General features: G+C 43.1%; 1 protein-coding gene across 6 annotated transcripts; it reads left to right on the top strand.

The window, feature by feature from the left end:
• Positions 1 to 399: 399 nt before the first annotated feature.
• Positions 400 to 17,376, top strand: cdk16 (cyclin dependent kinase 16). Of its 6 annotated transcripts, none has more exons than XM_003457619.5 (17): positions 400 to 590; positions 1,767 to 1,960; positions 4,105 to 4,257; positions 6,147 to 6,265; positions 7,829 to 7,957; positions 9,252 to 9,308; positions 9,607 to 9,721; positions 9,824 to 9,918; positions 9,995 to 10,057; positions 10,315 to 10,438; positions 11,681 to 11,801; positions 11,978 to 12,075; positions 12,288 to 12,393; positions 12,633 to 12,675; positions 12,822 to 12,912; positions 12,999 to 13,079; positions 13,174 to 17,376. In XM_003457619.5, the coding sequence occupies exons 2-17, from the start codon at positions 1,837 to 1,839 to the stop codon at positions 13,209 to 13,211; spliced, it is 1,557 nt and encodes a 518-aa protein (XP_003457667.1). In that variant the 5' UTR covers positions 400 to 590; positions 1,767 to 1,836; the 3' UTR covers positions 13,212 to 17,376. The 6 variants fall into 6 exon arrangements, with proteins under 6 accessions (XP_003457667.1, XP_005462506.1, XP_005462508.1 ...); XM_005462449.4 differs by lacking the exon at positions 400 to 590 and adding an exon at positions 691 to 910; XM_005462451.4 differs by lacking the exon at positions 400 to 590 and adding an exon at positions 940 to 1,065.
• The last annotated feature ends 415 nt before the right edge of the window (positions 17,377 to 17,791 follow it).

Below are 17,791 nucleotides of genomic sequence, written 5' to 3' on the forward strand. Positions count from 1 at the left end.
CTGGATTTCCCCCCCCCCTCCTGTTTCTGGACATCACTCCACTTGTCCAGTTACTCTTCACATTATGTCAAGATATGGCTATAACAGCGAATCAGCTAACTGGTCTAACACTCAAACAGGCGTGTTTGGTAATTTTTTACAGATTGAAAAGAAATTAACAAACAAGTTATGTGTTTGTGACAAGCTGCTAACAAAGTGATTATTTAACTTTTTATTTAGTAAAAGTATAAAATATTCCACCTCATATCCAAGTTTATTATTAACTAAATTGTTTGTATAGCAAACAAATGACAGGCTTCATTTTGGAACAGACTTTTTGTTGCTTTTAGCAGCTCTGTTTGTATAATCAACATGTTTACATATTATTTAATAAAATATATAGATAAAGAAATGAAAAGGGGCGGGGACACGTGCCGGGTTGTTACATCACCGACGGTGCCGTGAGCGTCTCCGTCAGGACGCACCGGCGGAGCGGAGCTGAGCAGAGCAGCAACATGGCTGCAGATTACTGGGAGCCAGGAAGATCCGAGAAGCCGTCAGACTGAACCGAGCCACGGATAACCCGGGACAGACCGGGATAAACCCTCCCGGTGAGTAACGGTCACCCCCGGGCCTCGCGTGTAACCGGAAAACCGTCTTTTTCAAATGGTGAGTGAGTCGTTGCGGGAGCAGCGGCCGCTCCGCCTCCGCTGCTATTTATAACAGTGAGGAGGACGGTTTACTGCAGGAAATACACGGCTCCCGTCCTCGGCTCTCCAGCTCAGAAACACACAGGCGTAGGCAGGTCCACGGAGACACGACACCCGAAGCGGCAGAACACAAACAACAGCTGCCACGGGGACACACACGTAGCTTCAGTTCCCGTTCCGTGCCGTCAGATCCACGGGCAATGACGTAACGCATCTGTCAGGTACATGACCTGTCACTCAGCCAGGTGTTAGCGTGTTAGCCGTCAGGTGTGCACCTGACATGAAGCGGATCTAAGTGGCTGTTTGGGTTCATTAGTGAGCGCAGGTACTTCCTGCTACACAAATCCGAGACCCCGAGTCTTTTCATCAACACTGGGTAACATCCCACTCACCTGTGTGCGTCACATTCACCTGTGGAAACTCGTGTCCGTCTGCATTTTCAGGGGATTAGTTTTAGTGTCACGTGATGACGTACAGGCGAGATGAGAGTGCATGTAGTGATTTCAATGTGAGATGAGCATAAAGAAGATGATGTGTCAGGTAAACTGAATCTTCAGGTGAGAAGAGTCCTTCTCCTGAGGTAGACCAATTTAGCTGTGATATGGCAGGTGGTGACATGCAGGTAAACTGAATCTACAGGTGACATGACTACAGGTGGTTAATCTACAGGTGAGCTACATCTACAGGTGAGCTGAATCTACAGGTGAGAAGAGTCCTTCTCCTGAGGTAGACCAATTTAGCTGAATCTACAGGTGACATGACTACAGGTGGTTAATGTACAGGTGAGCTACATCTACAGGTGACTTGAATACAGGTGGTTAATGTACAGGTGAGCTACATCTACAGGTGAGCTGAATCTACAGGTGACTTGAATACAGGTGGTGATGATGTTCAGGTGAGACGAGTGATTCTTGTGAGGTCGACCTGTTTGGCAGGTGATGATGTGTTAGGTGAATGAATGGTAGATGAATATGCATAACTACTAATTCAGGCATGATGAGTCAGCTGTTGAGGCGTTCAGGTGTTTCCTGCTGTTTGCGTAATTACATTCTTGTCCTTTTATTTTTACCTGTCCAGGTGTGGTCTCCAGGCTGGCAGCCCCGCCCCCCTTGGCGTCACGTCCCCCTCTCCCCCCCGGCCCCCGCTAATGGAGAGGATGAGGAAGATCAAACGGCAGCTGTCACTCACTCTGGGGAGGGGCGGGTCAGGGGGAGGGGATAGGACGCTGAGTGACACCATCACTCAGGAAGCAACGTCACACAGCGACTCAGGTAATCCTGTCAGGTGTGAGCAGAGGCCTGTCCCAAGATTATAGGGCTGGGTTTTCAGTTTTTATGATGGCGGTTTTAATTAATGCCACACACCTGGCTGCTCAGGTGCAGGTTATGCGTGTCACCATTCCTAGAAGATGTTGTGAACCTTGATGAACAGAGACCTATATATATAAAAAAGTACAACAATAAATGGGAAATTAAAGTACTCTTATTTTTCCCCCTATATGACATCTCATAAAGAGGAAAAAAGGTAACATGTGGAACGAAAAAAGTCCTAAAAAAATAAATAATGAAACTGGGAACTTCTTTGGTGCACCCGTTCCTGGGACATGTGAGCTTTGTCCAGTTTCCCTACATTACTGACATCTGTGAGAGAGAGAAAAATGACCAGCTAACTGTATAAATTCCCTTGGAAATGACCTCCAAGTGATATTTATTCACCGTGTGGGTGAACATCACCCGACGTTAGTGTTCTAGGGTTAAATGCTTTATATGTTATATGAAATTTGCAAAGCAGCCTACTTACCATTTAGAATTATGTTTTCATTTGTTCTCAGACAGTCAGAAAGCCTCAGGGAAACAATAATGCTAATGCTGTTTTACACATCATAAGAATACAGCGAAGCAACGCGTTCATTTAATGCAATACACAGTTGTAATTATAGTCGTATCCGCTCGTGCTGCCATGACAAGTCTATTAAAGGAGACTTGTGCTCATTTTGTTTTTAATCTCTCGTTCTACTGCAGTAGTTTAGCTACTGATTTGTTTGGGGCTTATGTGTTTATCCTCCTTGGTGACCATGTTGGGGTTATCCTCGCTTTCTGATGTCACACAGTGCAAAGAGTAACCCACTTCCATCAGTATGTGCTGGCAACACCTGACACAGAGCTTGTTAAGCTGGGACTGCTTCCATGCTTACCTCGCTCATGTTCCAAGGTAGGCTTGGATTGCCTGGATGCTCTACCCGGGATTTGAACTCCAGACCTTTTGCTCCAAAGACGGTGATGTTGCCACTACACGCCTGATAAATTTCCCAGCCCTAGCATCGACTGCTTTAACATTATATGTATATAGTACAGAAAATAAGGAAAAGCAGCTTTAATTACACAGATCCCGCCCCCAGTGTTAGTTCCTGGATTTATATGCTGTTTATCCAGTGCTTTTCCTATCACACGCTTCCATTTGAACCACAGCATCTGTATAGTGTTTGTTATATCTTTGTGTTTTTCCAATTGGTCACATGATGCTGCAGATTGTCACAGCTCGTGTGAACTCGCTGGTAACTTGAATGAAAGCTTATCGAGTTGATGGCCACCTTTGTGCGACTGTTCAGTCTGACTGGATGTCAGAGAAAGTGAAGCCCTATAAGGCAAAGATATTCTGGGCATGTTGGACATATGTTGTAGTCCGGGCGACCACATGGCCGGCTGTGCAGCGCTGGCTTGCCGTGATGCATGCTGGTTAAAGATTTGTCTGATGTCCGCTGGTGCTGCAGAGTGTCACTGTGTCACATGGTGACATAACCTGCCGTGAGCTTGGCGACTGCAGTTAGCTGCAGACTTTTTCCTCTGGCCTCACCAATAGGGAACCACCTCTGTGATGACAGAACTTTGTCCTGATTGGCTGAAGGCTTTATTATGTAAATAACATGAATAAAATATATTTATTCATTTTATTTTTCCCCTCTTTTTTTTTTTTTTTAAATATGTAGCTAACTAATTAAAATCAGTCCCAGTTAAAACAGTCAAGAACTAACCAGCTGTTAACCAGTTTTATAATCTGGTCTGCCGCTCACACAGCAGACCAGTAACTGGAAACTTGCTGGTTTAATTCCTGACACTTCCTGCCTGATTCCCTCCTCTGATCTGACTGGTTGGTTGGATCTGTGATTTGATTGGTTGCCTTTTGGACCTGTCAATCAATCAATTAATCAATAATCAAACACTTGTTTAATTTGAATTTATTTTTTTCCTCCTTTAACCCCACTTTCTTCTTTTTTTTCCTTTCTAAATCAACCAACCGTTACCCGCCTCCTCCCCTCACCTCCTCCTACACCTCCCCCATCCCTCCATCGCCCTTCTGTTACCTCCTTTCCTCCCGACATCCTTCCCTCCCTTCGCCCCTTCATCTCTCCCCTCAGAGGTGGTGTCTCTTCGTTCCTCTGGAGGTTTGAAGGTTCGATCTTCATCCTCTTCAGTTCAGTCTTTACTTCAGTCGTACAGCACCTCACTGAGGAAACCCAGAGGCCTCGGACGCAGCCTGAGCTCCTACCTGAACCACGCCACCAGACTGGGTACTAATGCCGCGAATACATGTACATGCACAAGTACTGTACCATTACTACACACATACACGTGCTGAATATATACAGTATAATCATGTACTGCGCATCTATCCACATAAAAACAAGTAGAATTTGCTGTATGCTTGAAAATGTAGGTGGGGGAGTTTAACTGGTGATGTTTTATTTTAACGACTAACTAAATTTAATTTCTCTTGTGAAGTGAAAACATAGATCAGTTGCTGGCTGTGAAACAGGAATTAACTCATGATTGATGAGTTTAAATCTGAATGCTAGAGCAGTAAAAGAGGCATTTCCCTCGATTTAAATTCAGTACAGCACCACCAGAAAACGACAGTCCGACGGACGCTGTGGCTTCACTTAATGTGTTGGCAGGGTGAATGCTGCAACGTTACACTTCTGCTCTAATCAATGAAAGTGGCTCCTCTGGGCTTGAGAGTGTACGTGCTGCAGAGATCCACTCCATAAATATAAAAACACACCAGTCAAAATACTTTCTGTTTTACACCCGGCGTGCACGATCATTTTACACAGAAATGGTGTTTGCATTTCTTTCTTTTTTTTTAACTGCATATATGCAGGAAATGCCTTTTTTTTCAGTGCCAGCTCTCTGTCACCTTGTAAATTTACAAAGTCTGTGGATGTTTTCTTAGCCACATCATACAAACAGCGCTGCGTTTTGTCCATAAACTGATGATTTCTTTCCCAAATTTTTGCAGACTGTGACTGTGCAGAACATGCGCTGCATAGTTGCATTAGGCTGCATAGTTGCATTAGGCTGCATAGTTGCATTAGGCTGCATATCGGCTCTCTGAACTGAGAAATAAGAATTTGCCTCCAGCTGACCCAGGCTTAAACAGCCATCTGCTGCAACCGGTCGCTGTGACAGGAAAAAGCAGAGTGATGTAGAAATAGAAAGAATATAAGATTAAATACTGAGCAGGTTGGCCTGCAGAACAGTTACAGGCAGAGCAGAGACTATGGGGAGATAGACGACACAAAACTAATGCATGCAATCACAGCATATAAAAAGTGAAAGAGAGCAGAGGAGAGGTGCGTAATATGAGAAGTTGTGTAATATGACCAAGAAGCGTTCGAGTCACCTGATCCAGGCCTAACTGTAAGTGTTTTCAAAAAGAAAAGCTTAAAATCAGGGAGAGTGTCTGACTCCCGAACCCAGACTGGGAGCTGGTTCCACAGGAGAGACGTCTGATAGCTCAAGGCTCTGCCTCCAATTCTATGGAGTGTCGCAGGAAATAATGGCGTGCCATAGAAAAGATCAGCGTGGCTCTGCCTCTGTCTCCAGAAACCACAATAAGCCTGCACTGTGAGAGCGAAGTGCTCTGCTGGGGTGATGCAATACTATTAAGTCTTTAAGATATGATGGACTCTGATCATTCAGGACTTTGTATGTGATGAAAATGATTTTAAGCTCTATACCAGAGTTCACAAGGGGCCAATGAAGGGAAGTTAATATGAGAGAATTAATATGGGAGAAATAGCTCTTTCTCTAGTCCTCGTTAGTACTCTTACTACAGCATTTCTTTATCAGCTGGAGGCTTTTTAGAGAGCTTTGAGTACATCCTGATAAAAATGAAATACAGTAGTCCAGCCTGGAAGTGACAGATACAGCGGAGTGGGTTTTCAGCATCACTCTCAGGCAGGATATTCCTGTTTTTGACACTGCTGCAGAGGAGGATTAGTTGTGAGTCATGCCACCAAAACAACTCTGACCTGCCTGGACACGGGATTTCTGAGATGAGTTGTAGGGAGGAGCCTCTGTAGATTGCACTTGTTTTGGTGCATTTGGTGATATGGGGAATTTAAGGCCTGACTACTCTTTGTATGCGTGTGACTGTTATTCGTGTGTGTATTTTCAGAGATCGTCCATGAAGATGTGAAAATGAGCTCAGATGGAGAAAGTGATCCAGCTTCTTCTTCAGATGATGTTCAGAGTCCAGTTAAAGTCAGAATGAGGAATAAGAAGATCTCTACTGAGGTACACGAAACACACACACACACACACACACACACACACACACACACACACGGTGAGCTTACTAGAGTAAAGCAGAGATGTTGGGATATTCTCTGGTTTTTAAAGAGCACTCACTATTTGTTTTCTGCAAAGCCTTTAGGACCTTTTAGCGGTTTGGTGCAGCTTTTCGCCTCCTTGGTTGGTTTTGTTTTTGATATTTTCTTCTCCAGCTGCTCGTTGTTTTCTGGCTGTTTAGTTGTTTGGATGTGGGTGTTTCAGCTTGCACGCTCTGCAGGCTTACATTCCATCCATCTTCAGCCAAATGTGTTATAGAGCTAAGTCTGGTTTGAGATTTCTTGCTGCCTCCAGTCCAGAGCGTTGTAGCTGCTGACGGAGGCCCTTCACACCGCTCTGACTGAGATGGTGCCGTGTGTTTCTCTAACATTAATATTTATCAGATGCAAAGATGCGTTGGAGTGCTTTAGCCTGCAGCTTCCCAAATATGTCAGCGAGCTTGTCTTCATCTTTTTCACGACTAGACTCTGCTTGTCTCCGGGTACAGATGCACAGCTGTGATGCAGGCTGGTCCAGGTCCTGCTTTTAAGGAACGAGTGAGCAAAATGTGTTCGTTTCAGCGCCAGACTCGAACTGGTGCTTAACAAAGCTGGGTTTACCTGTGCAGTGCTGGTAAAGCTGTAAATGACCCGACAGGCTACAATAACTGTCGGGCTGAGCTGTGGGCTGATTGAGCTGCTGTCTCATTAAAAGCAAACCGGTTAGAGAGCGCTTACAGTGAGGCCTCTGTCATCTGTGAGCTTTTTATTTTCTATGTGGGCTTTTGTTTTTGCAGACAGATGTGATCACCCCCCCCCCCCCCCCCCCCCCGCGGCTAATGGGTGATGCCAGTCTGTCACACATCTGTGGACAGATGTTCTGACTCCTGGCCGGAGGTTTTGTTTCTCTGCCTTCTGTTTTAAAATCCTCCAAAGGTGTTCTGATGGATTCAGGTCAGGGGACAGATTTTATCCAGCTCATAATTTCACATTGTTCTTCCATTAGTCTGTAAAGGCCTTCTCCCCCGAGGCACCTCCATGTGTCTGGCTCTGCAGCCACCGCTGGGGCAGATCAGGTCCATCAGACCTGTATTTTCTTTTGGCTCCTCGTGTAGATCCCAACCTCTGCTGCTGCATTAAAGCACAGGTGCAGGTGGATTCCTCACCATGTTGGTCTCACCCTGAGACCGAGAGCCAAACGAGCAGCTGTGGAGTTCGTGGGTTCTTTTTCTAATCTCGCTCAGGCAGCCATCTTTAAGAGGAATCAGGTGGGATCACCGTTTGCTGCAGTGGTCACAGGTTGCATTCAGGGCCTGCATTTCCAGTGCTGTCTGCCCTTTTTTGTTTTTAGTGCTACTTCAGATCAAATGCAGACATTTCATCTTAAAATGAAACCGTTTCTTTCACGATGACTGAACATTTACCGGCAGCGGTAAAAGGTGATGAAAATAAACTGTCAGGTGCTGCGAAGGATGAAGGTGAACGTTCACGTGAACTCTGTTGTGACCGCAGTGTTTCTTCTCTGTTTCAGGACATCAACAAACGTCTGTCGTTACCGGCTGACATCCGTCTTCCAGACGATTACCTGGAGAAGTTTAATGTGATTGGTCCAGCTCTGTTCGAGCAGCCAATCAGCAGGCGGCTGCGTAGAGTGTCTCTGGTATGTTTAACTGCTTCTTTTCATTTTCACGCAGGTGTTTGGGACAGTTTTGGGTTGGCCTGCCACAAACGATGATTTTGATAGTCGACTAGTCACCGATTATTTTTGTGATTAGTCGACTAATCAGATCATGCGTCCATTGGATGTGAAAAGTACAGCTTATTGGACCAGCATGCGTCTGCTCTTATATAACTATCATTTCTAACTAAAAATAAAGACAAGATGATAATTTATTAAACTTTTAATGAAATTTGCAGATTGTCTCAGTGAAGTTTAATAAACTCAGCGTCTGCTCCTTGCTATCTAAAATATATCAGGACATTGGAGTAAATTCTACCATCTCACACTTCTGTTTAATCAGTTTTCTGTGTGATGTTTATTCAGCTGTGTGAAAGACCGCGGGGGGGGTTGAAAACGATGTGCCGGGAGTTCACTGTTCACGCCGGCTCTAGTGAGCCTTGAACCCCGGCTAGCTATCGAGCTGGTGGGTAACAGACGTCTCCGAAAACGTCGGAGCGCTTTTACAAATATGTGATGTCTTGATAAACCGAGCAGATATTTGAAGTTTACACAGCTACATTCTCGCCTGAAAATATGTTAAATGTTTATTTTGTGACCCAGAAAGAATAATAAGAGTAATATTAAAACTAAGTAGCTGCCGCCATTGTTGGAAACTGGAATTGGCTGGGCCACGCTATGAATTCTGGGATAGGTTGGGCCACGAGCATACACCCGACCCATCCTTCAAATCTGGGGAAATGAAGGACTCATTTGTCTGCCGCGTTTGGAGGAGTCTTCGAATTTGGAAAGCCTTCGTCGCGTCGCTGTAACGTAATCGGCCTACAAATGCGGCCCCTGAATCTGGACACAGCTATGACACCGGCGACTGCTTCTTCTTCTTCTTTGGCGTTTAACGGCAGCTGGCATCCTTGTACATGCAGTGCTGCCATCTTCTGTTTCAGTCCGTTATTACACTCTTAAATCCTGCTGCTTATTCCTGCGTCTTTCAGGATCTTACAAAGCTTCAAATGAAGCGTCGACTATTAAATTAGTCGTTGACGATTTTGATAGTCGACGTAATCGTGACTAGTCGACTAATCGTGGCAGCCCCAGCTTTGGGAGAATCGGTCTGATACCCTGGGCTGCAGACTGCGTGTCTGCAGGGGGGGATGCAAGTGTGAAACCGGTTTCTGATTTTGTTGTTTCGAGTAATACAGGATGTTTGTTGTGTTGTTTCTCTTGTGCACCAGCGCAGGTTATTTTAACCCTCTCCTGTCTGCCTCTTTGCCTGCAGTCAGAGATTGGTTTTGGGAAGCTGGAGACTTACATCAAGCTGGACAAACTGGGAGAGGTGAGGCCACATTATCTCCTTCTATCTGTTGATGTCAGAAGATATTTGTTTAATAAAGAACACAAACAGCATCTAAGTGCTCCGTGCTGCACTGTGACACTGCTTAAAGGAGTCATTACAGACTTACTAACTACATGTAAAGTTTTCTGACCTTTTCTACAAATTAAATGTAAAAAGCTTCACCTGGCAGTCCACTCTTTTTGTTGTATGTTTGGTTTTGGCTCCAGAAATCAATAAATAAGATTCCGACGGCCCAAATGCCCCGCCTCTCTCCTGTCTGTGTCTCACCTGTGTGTAGGGGACCTATGCCACAGTGTATAAAGGTCGGAGTAAACTGACTGAAAACCTCGTGGCTCTGAAGGAAATTAGACTGGAACATGAAGAAGGAGCTCCGTGTACTGCAATCAGAGAAGGTACTGCAGTACTAATACTGTTTGACAGGTGCTGAGGCACATCACTGACACTGAGCCACCAGAAGTACTAATGACAGCATGTTTGTACTTTTTACTCCTCAGTGTCTCTGTTGAAGGATTTGAAACACGCCAACATCGTCACGCTTCATGACATCATCCACACACAGAAATCCCTCACACTGGTGTTTGAGTACCTGGTAGGACATGCACACAAACTCCTCCTCTTCTTCTTCCTCTTTGGTGTGTTTTAATGCGTGTGTTCATGTGTTTCAGGACAAAGATCTGAAGCAGTATCTGGACGACTGTGGAAATGTCATTCATGTTCACAACGTCAAAGTGAGAAACGTTTGTATGTTTTATTCTTAGTATAATGAAATTAAATGACATTTTACTGTGTGTGTGTGTGTGTGTGAGAGACTAGCACAAACTGATGTAATTTTGGTTGATTTTTAAACAATGATAATGATAAAAAATCAATTTAAAAAAAGCAGAAGGAATTCTTCTTCTTTTGTTTCCCTGTTTTTGAGGGTTTTCTTTGTTTGCATTGTGCTCATCGACTTTTCCTGTAACTGCAGTGGCGTTTCTGTCCTCAGCTCTTCCTTTTCCAGCTGCTGCGAGGTTTGTCGTACTGCCACCGGAGGAAAGTTCTTCATCGAGACCTAAAACCACAAAATCTGCTGATCAATGAGCGAGGAGAGCTCAAGCTAGCAGACTTTGGTGAGTCCTGCAGACAGTCTTTTTTTTTTGTAAAGTTAGGACCTATTTAAATCTTAGTGTCTGAGGTTTCTCTTGTGCAAAACGCACCTTTGAGTGATGTAAATGTGTGATGATGTAAGTGTAAGGTACCCGCACCTGTCACACTAAAACGAAGGAAAAACAAACTTAATATTGGCTCTGAAGGGGGAACAAAACATGAAGAAATGGACCGACAGTCAAGTCCATTATTTATTGGTTGGAGGAACTGGAACATCTCGTTTGTCTAAGCAAAATATTAAATTTTCTCTTATATTTATTCTCAACTTCCACGCATAGAGAAGCTGTGTAGAGAGAAAATTAAGACACTGGAAGAGGATTACAAGAAAGTAAAAGACCAAATCAACTGTGTGTGTGAAGAGCTGCCCAGCTGTTGCCAAGCCCATCTGTGACACACACACACACACACACACACACACAACAAGTGCTACTTATTAAATTGCAGACCAAACCCTTGGCCAGTGGGAGCCCCCGGCTGAGTCCCTGCCTTTCCAGCTCCACGATTATCACTAAACCTCGTGATTTTCTTCATCTTGTTGTTGTTGTCATTCCAACCAGCTGGCAGTTATGTCATGTTAGTGATGAAGATATGAAGTTCTTCAGGGACCTCTCTCAGACCTTCACTTCATTTATGACCCACAGCAACACATCAGCATCGCAGAGAGCCGTTCTTCCTGTATTACCTGTGGAGACAGTTTTATTGGAAGCGAGTCGATTTTTGGTTCCTGTGAGAATTGGATATTAAAACTGCTTCAGGCCGTGCGGTTAAAGACACAGAGGGCGACCGATTCCTTTTTATGCCTGGACTTTGACGATGAGCCAGAGACATGGATTTGCTCTGTGCTGTTTGGCAGAGGAGGTTTACAGACACACGTCTGACCTCCACAACCAGAGACAGAATGACCTCCTCAGTGAATTCAGGACAGCAGAGTCACATCATCCCATCCTCTCCCCCCTTAAATACAGTTTCTGAGCTTATCGTAAAAACAAACTCTTTGTGATGCAACACGCAGAAAGTATTTAAAGTGCCTTTTGAGGCAGTGTGAGTCGTGGTCCTTATGGAGGATGAACACATTTATTTTAGCTGTTAGGATACAAATGTAATCTGAATCGGTGTAATGTAAAGACAGTGATGATGAGGCTTTAATGACGTGTGTGTGTGTGTGTGTGTGTGTGTGTGTGTGTGTGTGTGTGTGTGTGTTTCAGGTTTGGCTCGAGCAAAGTCGATCCCAACAAAGACGTACTCCAACGAGGTGGTGACGCTGTGGTACCGACCACCTGACATCCTGCTGGGCAGCACCGACTACTCCACTCACATCGACATGTGGTCAGTGATGCAGTACACTGTACTACTATATAGTCGTACTGCTACTAGAAAATTTGATAAATTACATTTTAAAAAATCGATTCTTCTGTGGTGAAATGATCAACTATGGTTAAACCATCTGATCAGACGAACCTCTTTTCGTGCGTCTGTGTGTCTTTGTGCTTGTCTGTTTTTAGGGGTGTTGGCTGCATTTTTTACGAGATGGCGACAGGCCGACCTCTGTTTCCTGGTTCCACAGTCGAGGAGGAGCTTCACTTTATCTTTAAATTGCTGGGTGAGAACCAATCGTCTTCTATTTCATAATCTTTTGAGGACACCATCGACCTGTGTTGATTAAAAGCATGCCTTAGGTTGGACGTGGGAGGGACTTGTCACCAGACCTCGTCATGCTGCTGTTTTTTAAATGTATGTTTCAAAAAAATAGTAGCTGTTAAGCTTTTGACTTTATATTTATAAAAAGCCTTGTTGTATGTATTCTGTGTGCAGGTACTCCCACAGAGCAGACCTGGCCTGGGATCACTTCTAATGAGGAGTTTGTGGCGTTTAACTATCCTCAATACAGAGCAGAGAGACTGAGTAACCACACTCCCAGGTGCACAGCTGCACACATGTACACTGTAACTACACACGGTTTTGTAGCCGGAGGTTCAAACACTAAGCCTCCTCATCCGTGTGTCCAGCCTGTGGCTGCTGACCCACCAGGATCCATGTGATTCAGAGAGCTTCCTCTTTACTTTTACTTTAAGTCACCAGATCTGCAGCTGCACACAGATGTGCATTAATCTTAAAGGCTCAGTGCACCAGATAATGAAGTTTGTGTTTTTTGTTCAGGCTCAGCACTGAAGGAGTGGAGCTGTTGTCAGAATTCCTACAGGTCAGTTAACGTCTCACAGTGTTTCTGCGTCTCCTTTTCTTTCTGAATCATAACGAATAAATAACATTTTGGTTGGGTTTTTTTGGTGTTCATTTATATGATGGGGAAAATTAAAATTTTAAGTTTAAACTTTATTTAAATTTTAGTTTGAGGGGAAGAAGAGGATCTCTGCAGACGAGTCGATGAACCACGCTTACTTCAGTAACCTTGGAAAGAGAGTGAAGCTACTTCCTGACAGTAAGTTTAAAGTTCACACTAGTCCCATCCTTGGCCCCTGTCGTTACGGTAACGTCACAGAGGCGCTGTGGTTGTTTTTGTTTCAGCGACGTCCATCTTCACCCTGCCAGAGATTCAGCTGGAAAAGGAAACGATGAGACCAACAGCAGCAGCAGCACCTGATCCAGGTAACAGTGTGTGTGGGGAAGGAGGCAGAGCCCGCGTGGCTCCCTGCTGGGTTAGTCTTACACTGACGTTGTCTGCTTTTGTCGTTCTGTCCAGCAAACAGTCCAAACAGGAGGCGGAGTATGCTTTTCTGACATCGCGGAGAGGCGGAGTCTGCTGCTGGACAAACAAAGGGAAACTGACAGGACAGGAAGTGATGATGATGCTTTTTTCCTAGAGGATTTACTGCAAGTTACTTTACTGACTAACAGCAAGTGCACCAGAGTAGAAAAAAACAGAAGTCACTATTATTTATGATGAGAAGATGAAGCCCGTTGTTTACACAGACAGAAAATTATGATTCGCTGCAGCTACCCGACCAATCACAGCACAGGATATTGTGACTAACGGAAACGGGCTTCAGAGCTTCACCTCGGTACACGGAGAGATGAACGGGTGAATAGTAGTAAAAGCTTCTCCAGGAGGTTCTGTCTTCCATTTTCACTGCACAGATTAAACGCATAAATATCAAGTTTGTGAAAGTCCTGGAAAACCTGGAATTCAGCTCTGCTGTCATGGAAACCCCTGGAAACAGCCGTATACGTCATATCACCTGTGTGAACATCTGCGGCAGCAAAGTCAGCGTTTAAACTGAAGCCACGATCCAGTCCCAGCGTGCTGAACTGTACACCTGTTTAAAACTTTAATAACACCTGATGAAACACAGAATAAAAATTCAGTTTGTTAAACACATAAAACGAACATTCAGTAATTTTGACTCCAAAGTTTTCCCTAAATTGCAGCTTGATTTATTTTAATATTTTTTTAACGTGTTCCCAAACATGAGATGAAACCGTCAGAGTAACGTCGACCCTGCAGCGAGAGGAGAGGGCAGGCGCTGTTTTCACGAATGTTCTCTGTTTTAGAACCGCGGCTCTTCAGACTTCAGCGCTGTCCTTATCTGTGTCGAGCTGCCGATTGTGTTTCGGTTTACAGTATTACATTTTACACTTCAGTGTTACTATTAAACAGCCTGCAGGAGAAGCCAAACACACATCTGTGGAAATTTAAACCTTTGCTTTTATTTTGAAAGGGTGAACCTGATTTCTGCTGTTCTGCATGTGTGTGTCGTACACTCGAACTTTATACTGTAATACTGTTAATATATATATTAATACTAAGAGACGGTAACACCATAAATCTGCCGTATATAGCTTATCACAGAGAATTTATTTCAACTGGAGTTTTATTTATTGCTTTTTTGTGTTTATTGGAGATCAGTAAGTAGGTTTTTTTTTTTTTCTGTTTTTTTTTTTTTTTGTCGTCATTGAGACTGTTGGAAAGTGTGATGCCTTTGCCTCATTAGACCCCATGACATGTCAGAGGAAAATGCAGGGCTCTGATTGGTTAATTCTGTTTAAACATCAGCAAACAAGTCTGTTTCTGCACAGACTCAACCAGCAGTCAGCCCACTGTCTGTTGTGCATTTCATAGGAAATTCCCGATTTTTGATGGCAAACGCGACATCTCGTTCTCTTTCATAAAGAACTTTTTGCAGCTGGTAGTTTTTAGCCTGTGTGGAAACGGACTGCAAAAGAACATTTTAAAGAGATTCACATCCTTTTTAAGCGCTAATCTTCCCCTGCACAGAGTCCAGGTGTGGCTGGATGGGATTCAAATAACCTTCAGGTAGTTTTCAGATTTCATCCCTTCAAAAACAGATGTAATTTCAAAAAGCCAGTTTTTATTTTAATTTCATTTTTTTGTATTTTTATCAGTTTTAAGAGTGTTCATATTTTTAAGAGATAAGCTGTTCTTGATGTGAATCTTTATTTTTTAGCTGTGAAGAAATCTTAGCAATAGAGAAATAATAAGACAATAATAACCATCGAACAAGGTGTTTGACTCAGAGGAAGCTGACTTTTCAATCTGCTGTAAAAATGTCGCATACAACTGTATGTTTGTGGGAGGTAAACAAACACACCTCGTTTATGTTTTATTGTTTTATTGAACGGCAGCAGAAGTCTGAAGTCTTAAAACTTGGAATGGATTCTAAAGGTGTACATTTTTTTTTTTTTTAAATACCAGAAAAAGATATCAGACTGAAAATATTCAGACTTTTGCTCCGCATGAATCATTCAAATGAAACAATAAAACATTGTGGAGGTGAGTTGCCGTTATAGGTAGTAATGAGGGTGTTTACTGTGTTCCTGTGAATAAAATTGGACACTGGCTGCAGTCAAATGGTCAAAAAACACTCACCTGTGTAATTTTCTAATCACTTTTCTTTAACCTCAATGAAACATGTTTAAAACAGAGCCACAGTGCTCAGAGTCGGACTGCTCACACACTAAACTGGCAGCAGATGCTTTGGTGTTTCTGTCTCCAGTGATGCAAAAATCCCGTCTTAGTTATTTTGTCCCATGTGTTCTGTTTCAGGAAGAGTATAAATACAGACTTCCTCACCAACCTTTGTCTAACGCTTTCAGTATCTGTGACTGAAGGAACGGTAATAATCCTCAAAGCTGGCAACACAGCAATGCACAAAAAGAGAACATATCCATGCAAACTGGGTGATACTACAACCTTCCCTGTGGCTGTTTTATTTGACCTAATTGCATATAATTGTTGCAAATTAGGGATGGGTATTAGCTGCTTACCTTTCCTGAGGAAAACCGACTATTTGACTGCAACCTGTGTGTTTTTCTTTTAGGACTTAAATGTGTTCAAAGTGATGCGACTGCGGGGAGTCAGACTAAAAGTGAAGCTTCTGTCAGCCGTGCTAATGCTGGGTTAAAACAAATGACTGTTGAATGTAACTCTAAACTGTTGATGTGGTCAGTAGTTTAATGTTGACTGGGTTTACAGTAATAATGTGTACAGAGTTACTGATTATTAGAGATAATCACAGGTTTTAATCTGCACGCTGCAGTGTTGTTGTTCCTCAGCTGCTGCTCAATTGCACAGGAAACTGCATATAGATGTGAAAGTTCAGAGCGCATGTTTCTTCAGAGGTCACTGATTGATCTGCAGTTTTGGTTTTAGGAATATGAAATAATGTAAAACATTTCAGGAGCACACTACGTCCCAGTCGCTGAAAGAAAAGCTTTTTGTTTTAATGTCAGATTAAAGCAAAATGGTCAGAAATCCTTCAGGACAGGATTTTACAGGTCCATTTTCAGCATTCATCACTTGAGTTTTCCACATACAATGTGTTGCCTAATGCAAAGTTAACAAATCATCATACAATGGCGTGTACTACTTTGTTAAAAGGTGCACGTAAGCCAGACTGGGCTGGTTCTCAAACTAAAAACGCTGTATTTTCACACGTACTTGTCTTCTCTCTCTTTTCCATTCTAATAATATCCAGTTTATGAAGCTCAGGGAAGGGAACAGTACATTGTGATGTATCAAACCATTCGTTTCCCTTCTTTAAATAGCCTCCATTTATAACAACAAAAAGACGTCATTAAAATCCAAAGCTGGATCATCATTTCATGCATCGGTGTGTAATGCTCCCACCACAAACCAAACGTTTCACAGACCCTGAACTGGCAGCTTTGTTAAATGTGCCCATATTACGCTGCTTTGTGGAAGTAGGGAGACTGTACTTGTACATATGTGTCCTCTTGCTTAGATCCAGTTTGCACGGCTCTGTGATGGGAGCAGTACATCCTGGTGTATGAAATCTTCAGTTTGCCTCTATTTCATACAACAAAAACACTCTTGATGCCTTTTAGAGGGAAGTTAATGTCCTGATGTCCTGATGCTAAACTTCAAATCCGCTGTTGCTAAAGGGGATTTTTTGTTGTTGTATTAACACCTTTTATCAGATTTGGACATTTTGCTTTTACATGAATTACTAAACAAAACAGGACACAAAACAAGAATCATTCAAAATCATGCAAAGTGAGGCAGCAGCAGGGTTCATGTCTGGTATGTTTGTCACGTTTAGGAACATTTTAGCGACCTATGGAGAAACATGCATGTTTCTGGTCCACATAGATGCAAATGCTGTTTTCTCTGCTTTTGTAAATGAACTAACATGCTTTGTTTTGGTCGACACCATACCAAAGTTATCTGCAATATACTGCACTGCATGATGGGATTCTTCCAGATAACTTCTATGCTGTTCATTTGAATAATCTTCCATTTGCCAAGAAAGCACTGCGACATATCTGATGCTATAATGGATCTGCATACTTGAAATATGAGTCCAAGTATGAAAAAGAAAGTATATCCTGTTATTGTGTACAATTATGTTTACTTCATGTATTCTGGATATATTTAAAGTACATAAATATTAAAATTCTTTATTTATTATCAGTGTTGGCTGTTTGTTTATTAGAGTTTATTAGTGTTTCCACTTTGATGTTAACCTTACAATAACAGGTACGCTGTACTGTAGTATTCACTCGTCCATCCAAATCATTGAATTCTGGTGTTTCCATCACTTCCATGGCCGTGTTGCCAGGACAACAGTACATGTCTGACTGCATTGTGCCGGAGGGCGGATTATGGTGTGGTGTTGTCCCCTTAGTTCAGGTAAAAGAAACTCTTAATGCTTCAGCACACCAAGACATTTTGGACAATTCCATGTTCCCAACTTTGTGGGAACAGTTTGGGGATGGGCCCTTCTGGTTCCAACCTGATGGTCCATAAAGACATGGATGAGTGAGTTTGGCCTGCACAGAGTCCAGACCTCGAGCCCGATAAAGCACCTTTGGGATCAGTT

Source organism: Oreochromis niloticus, linkage group LG20 (assembly GCF_001858045.2).
Source record: "Oreochromis niloticus isolate F11D_XX linkage group LG20, O_niloticus_UMD_NMBU, whole genome shotgun sequence".
NCBI classification, from domain to species: Eukaryota; Metazoa; Chordata; class Actinopteri; order Cichliformes; family Cichlidae; genus Oreochromis; species Oreochromis niloticus.

Excerpts from the sequence above, each read along its gene's own strand:
- cdk16 (XM_019349884.1), top strand. Across the intron at positions 9,919-9,994 it reads CACTGGTGTTTGAGTACCTG|GACAAAGATCTGAAGCAGTA; the intron begins GTAGGACATGCA and ends CATGTGTTTCAG. Across the intron at positions 12,913-12,998 it reads AGTGAAGCTACTTCCTGACA|CGACGTCCATCTTCACCCTG; the intron begins GTAAGTTTAAAG and ends TTTTTGTTTCAG.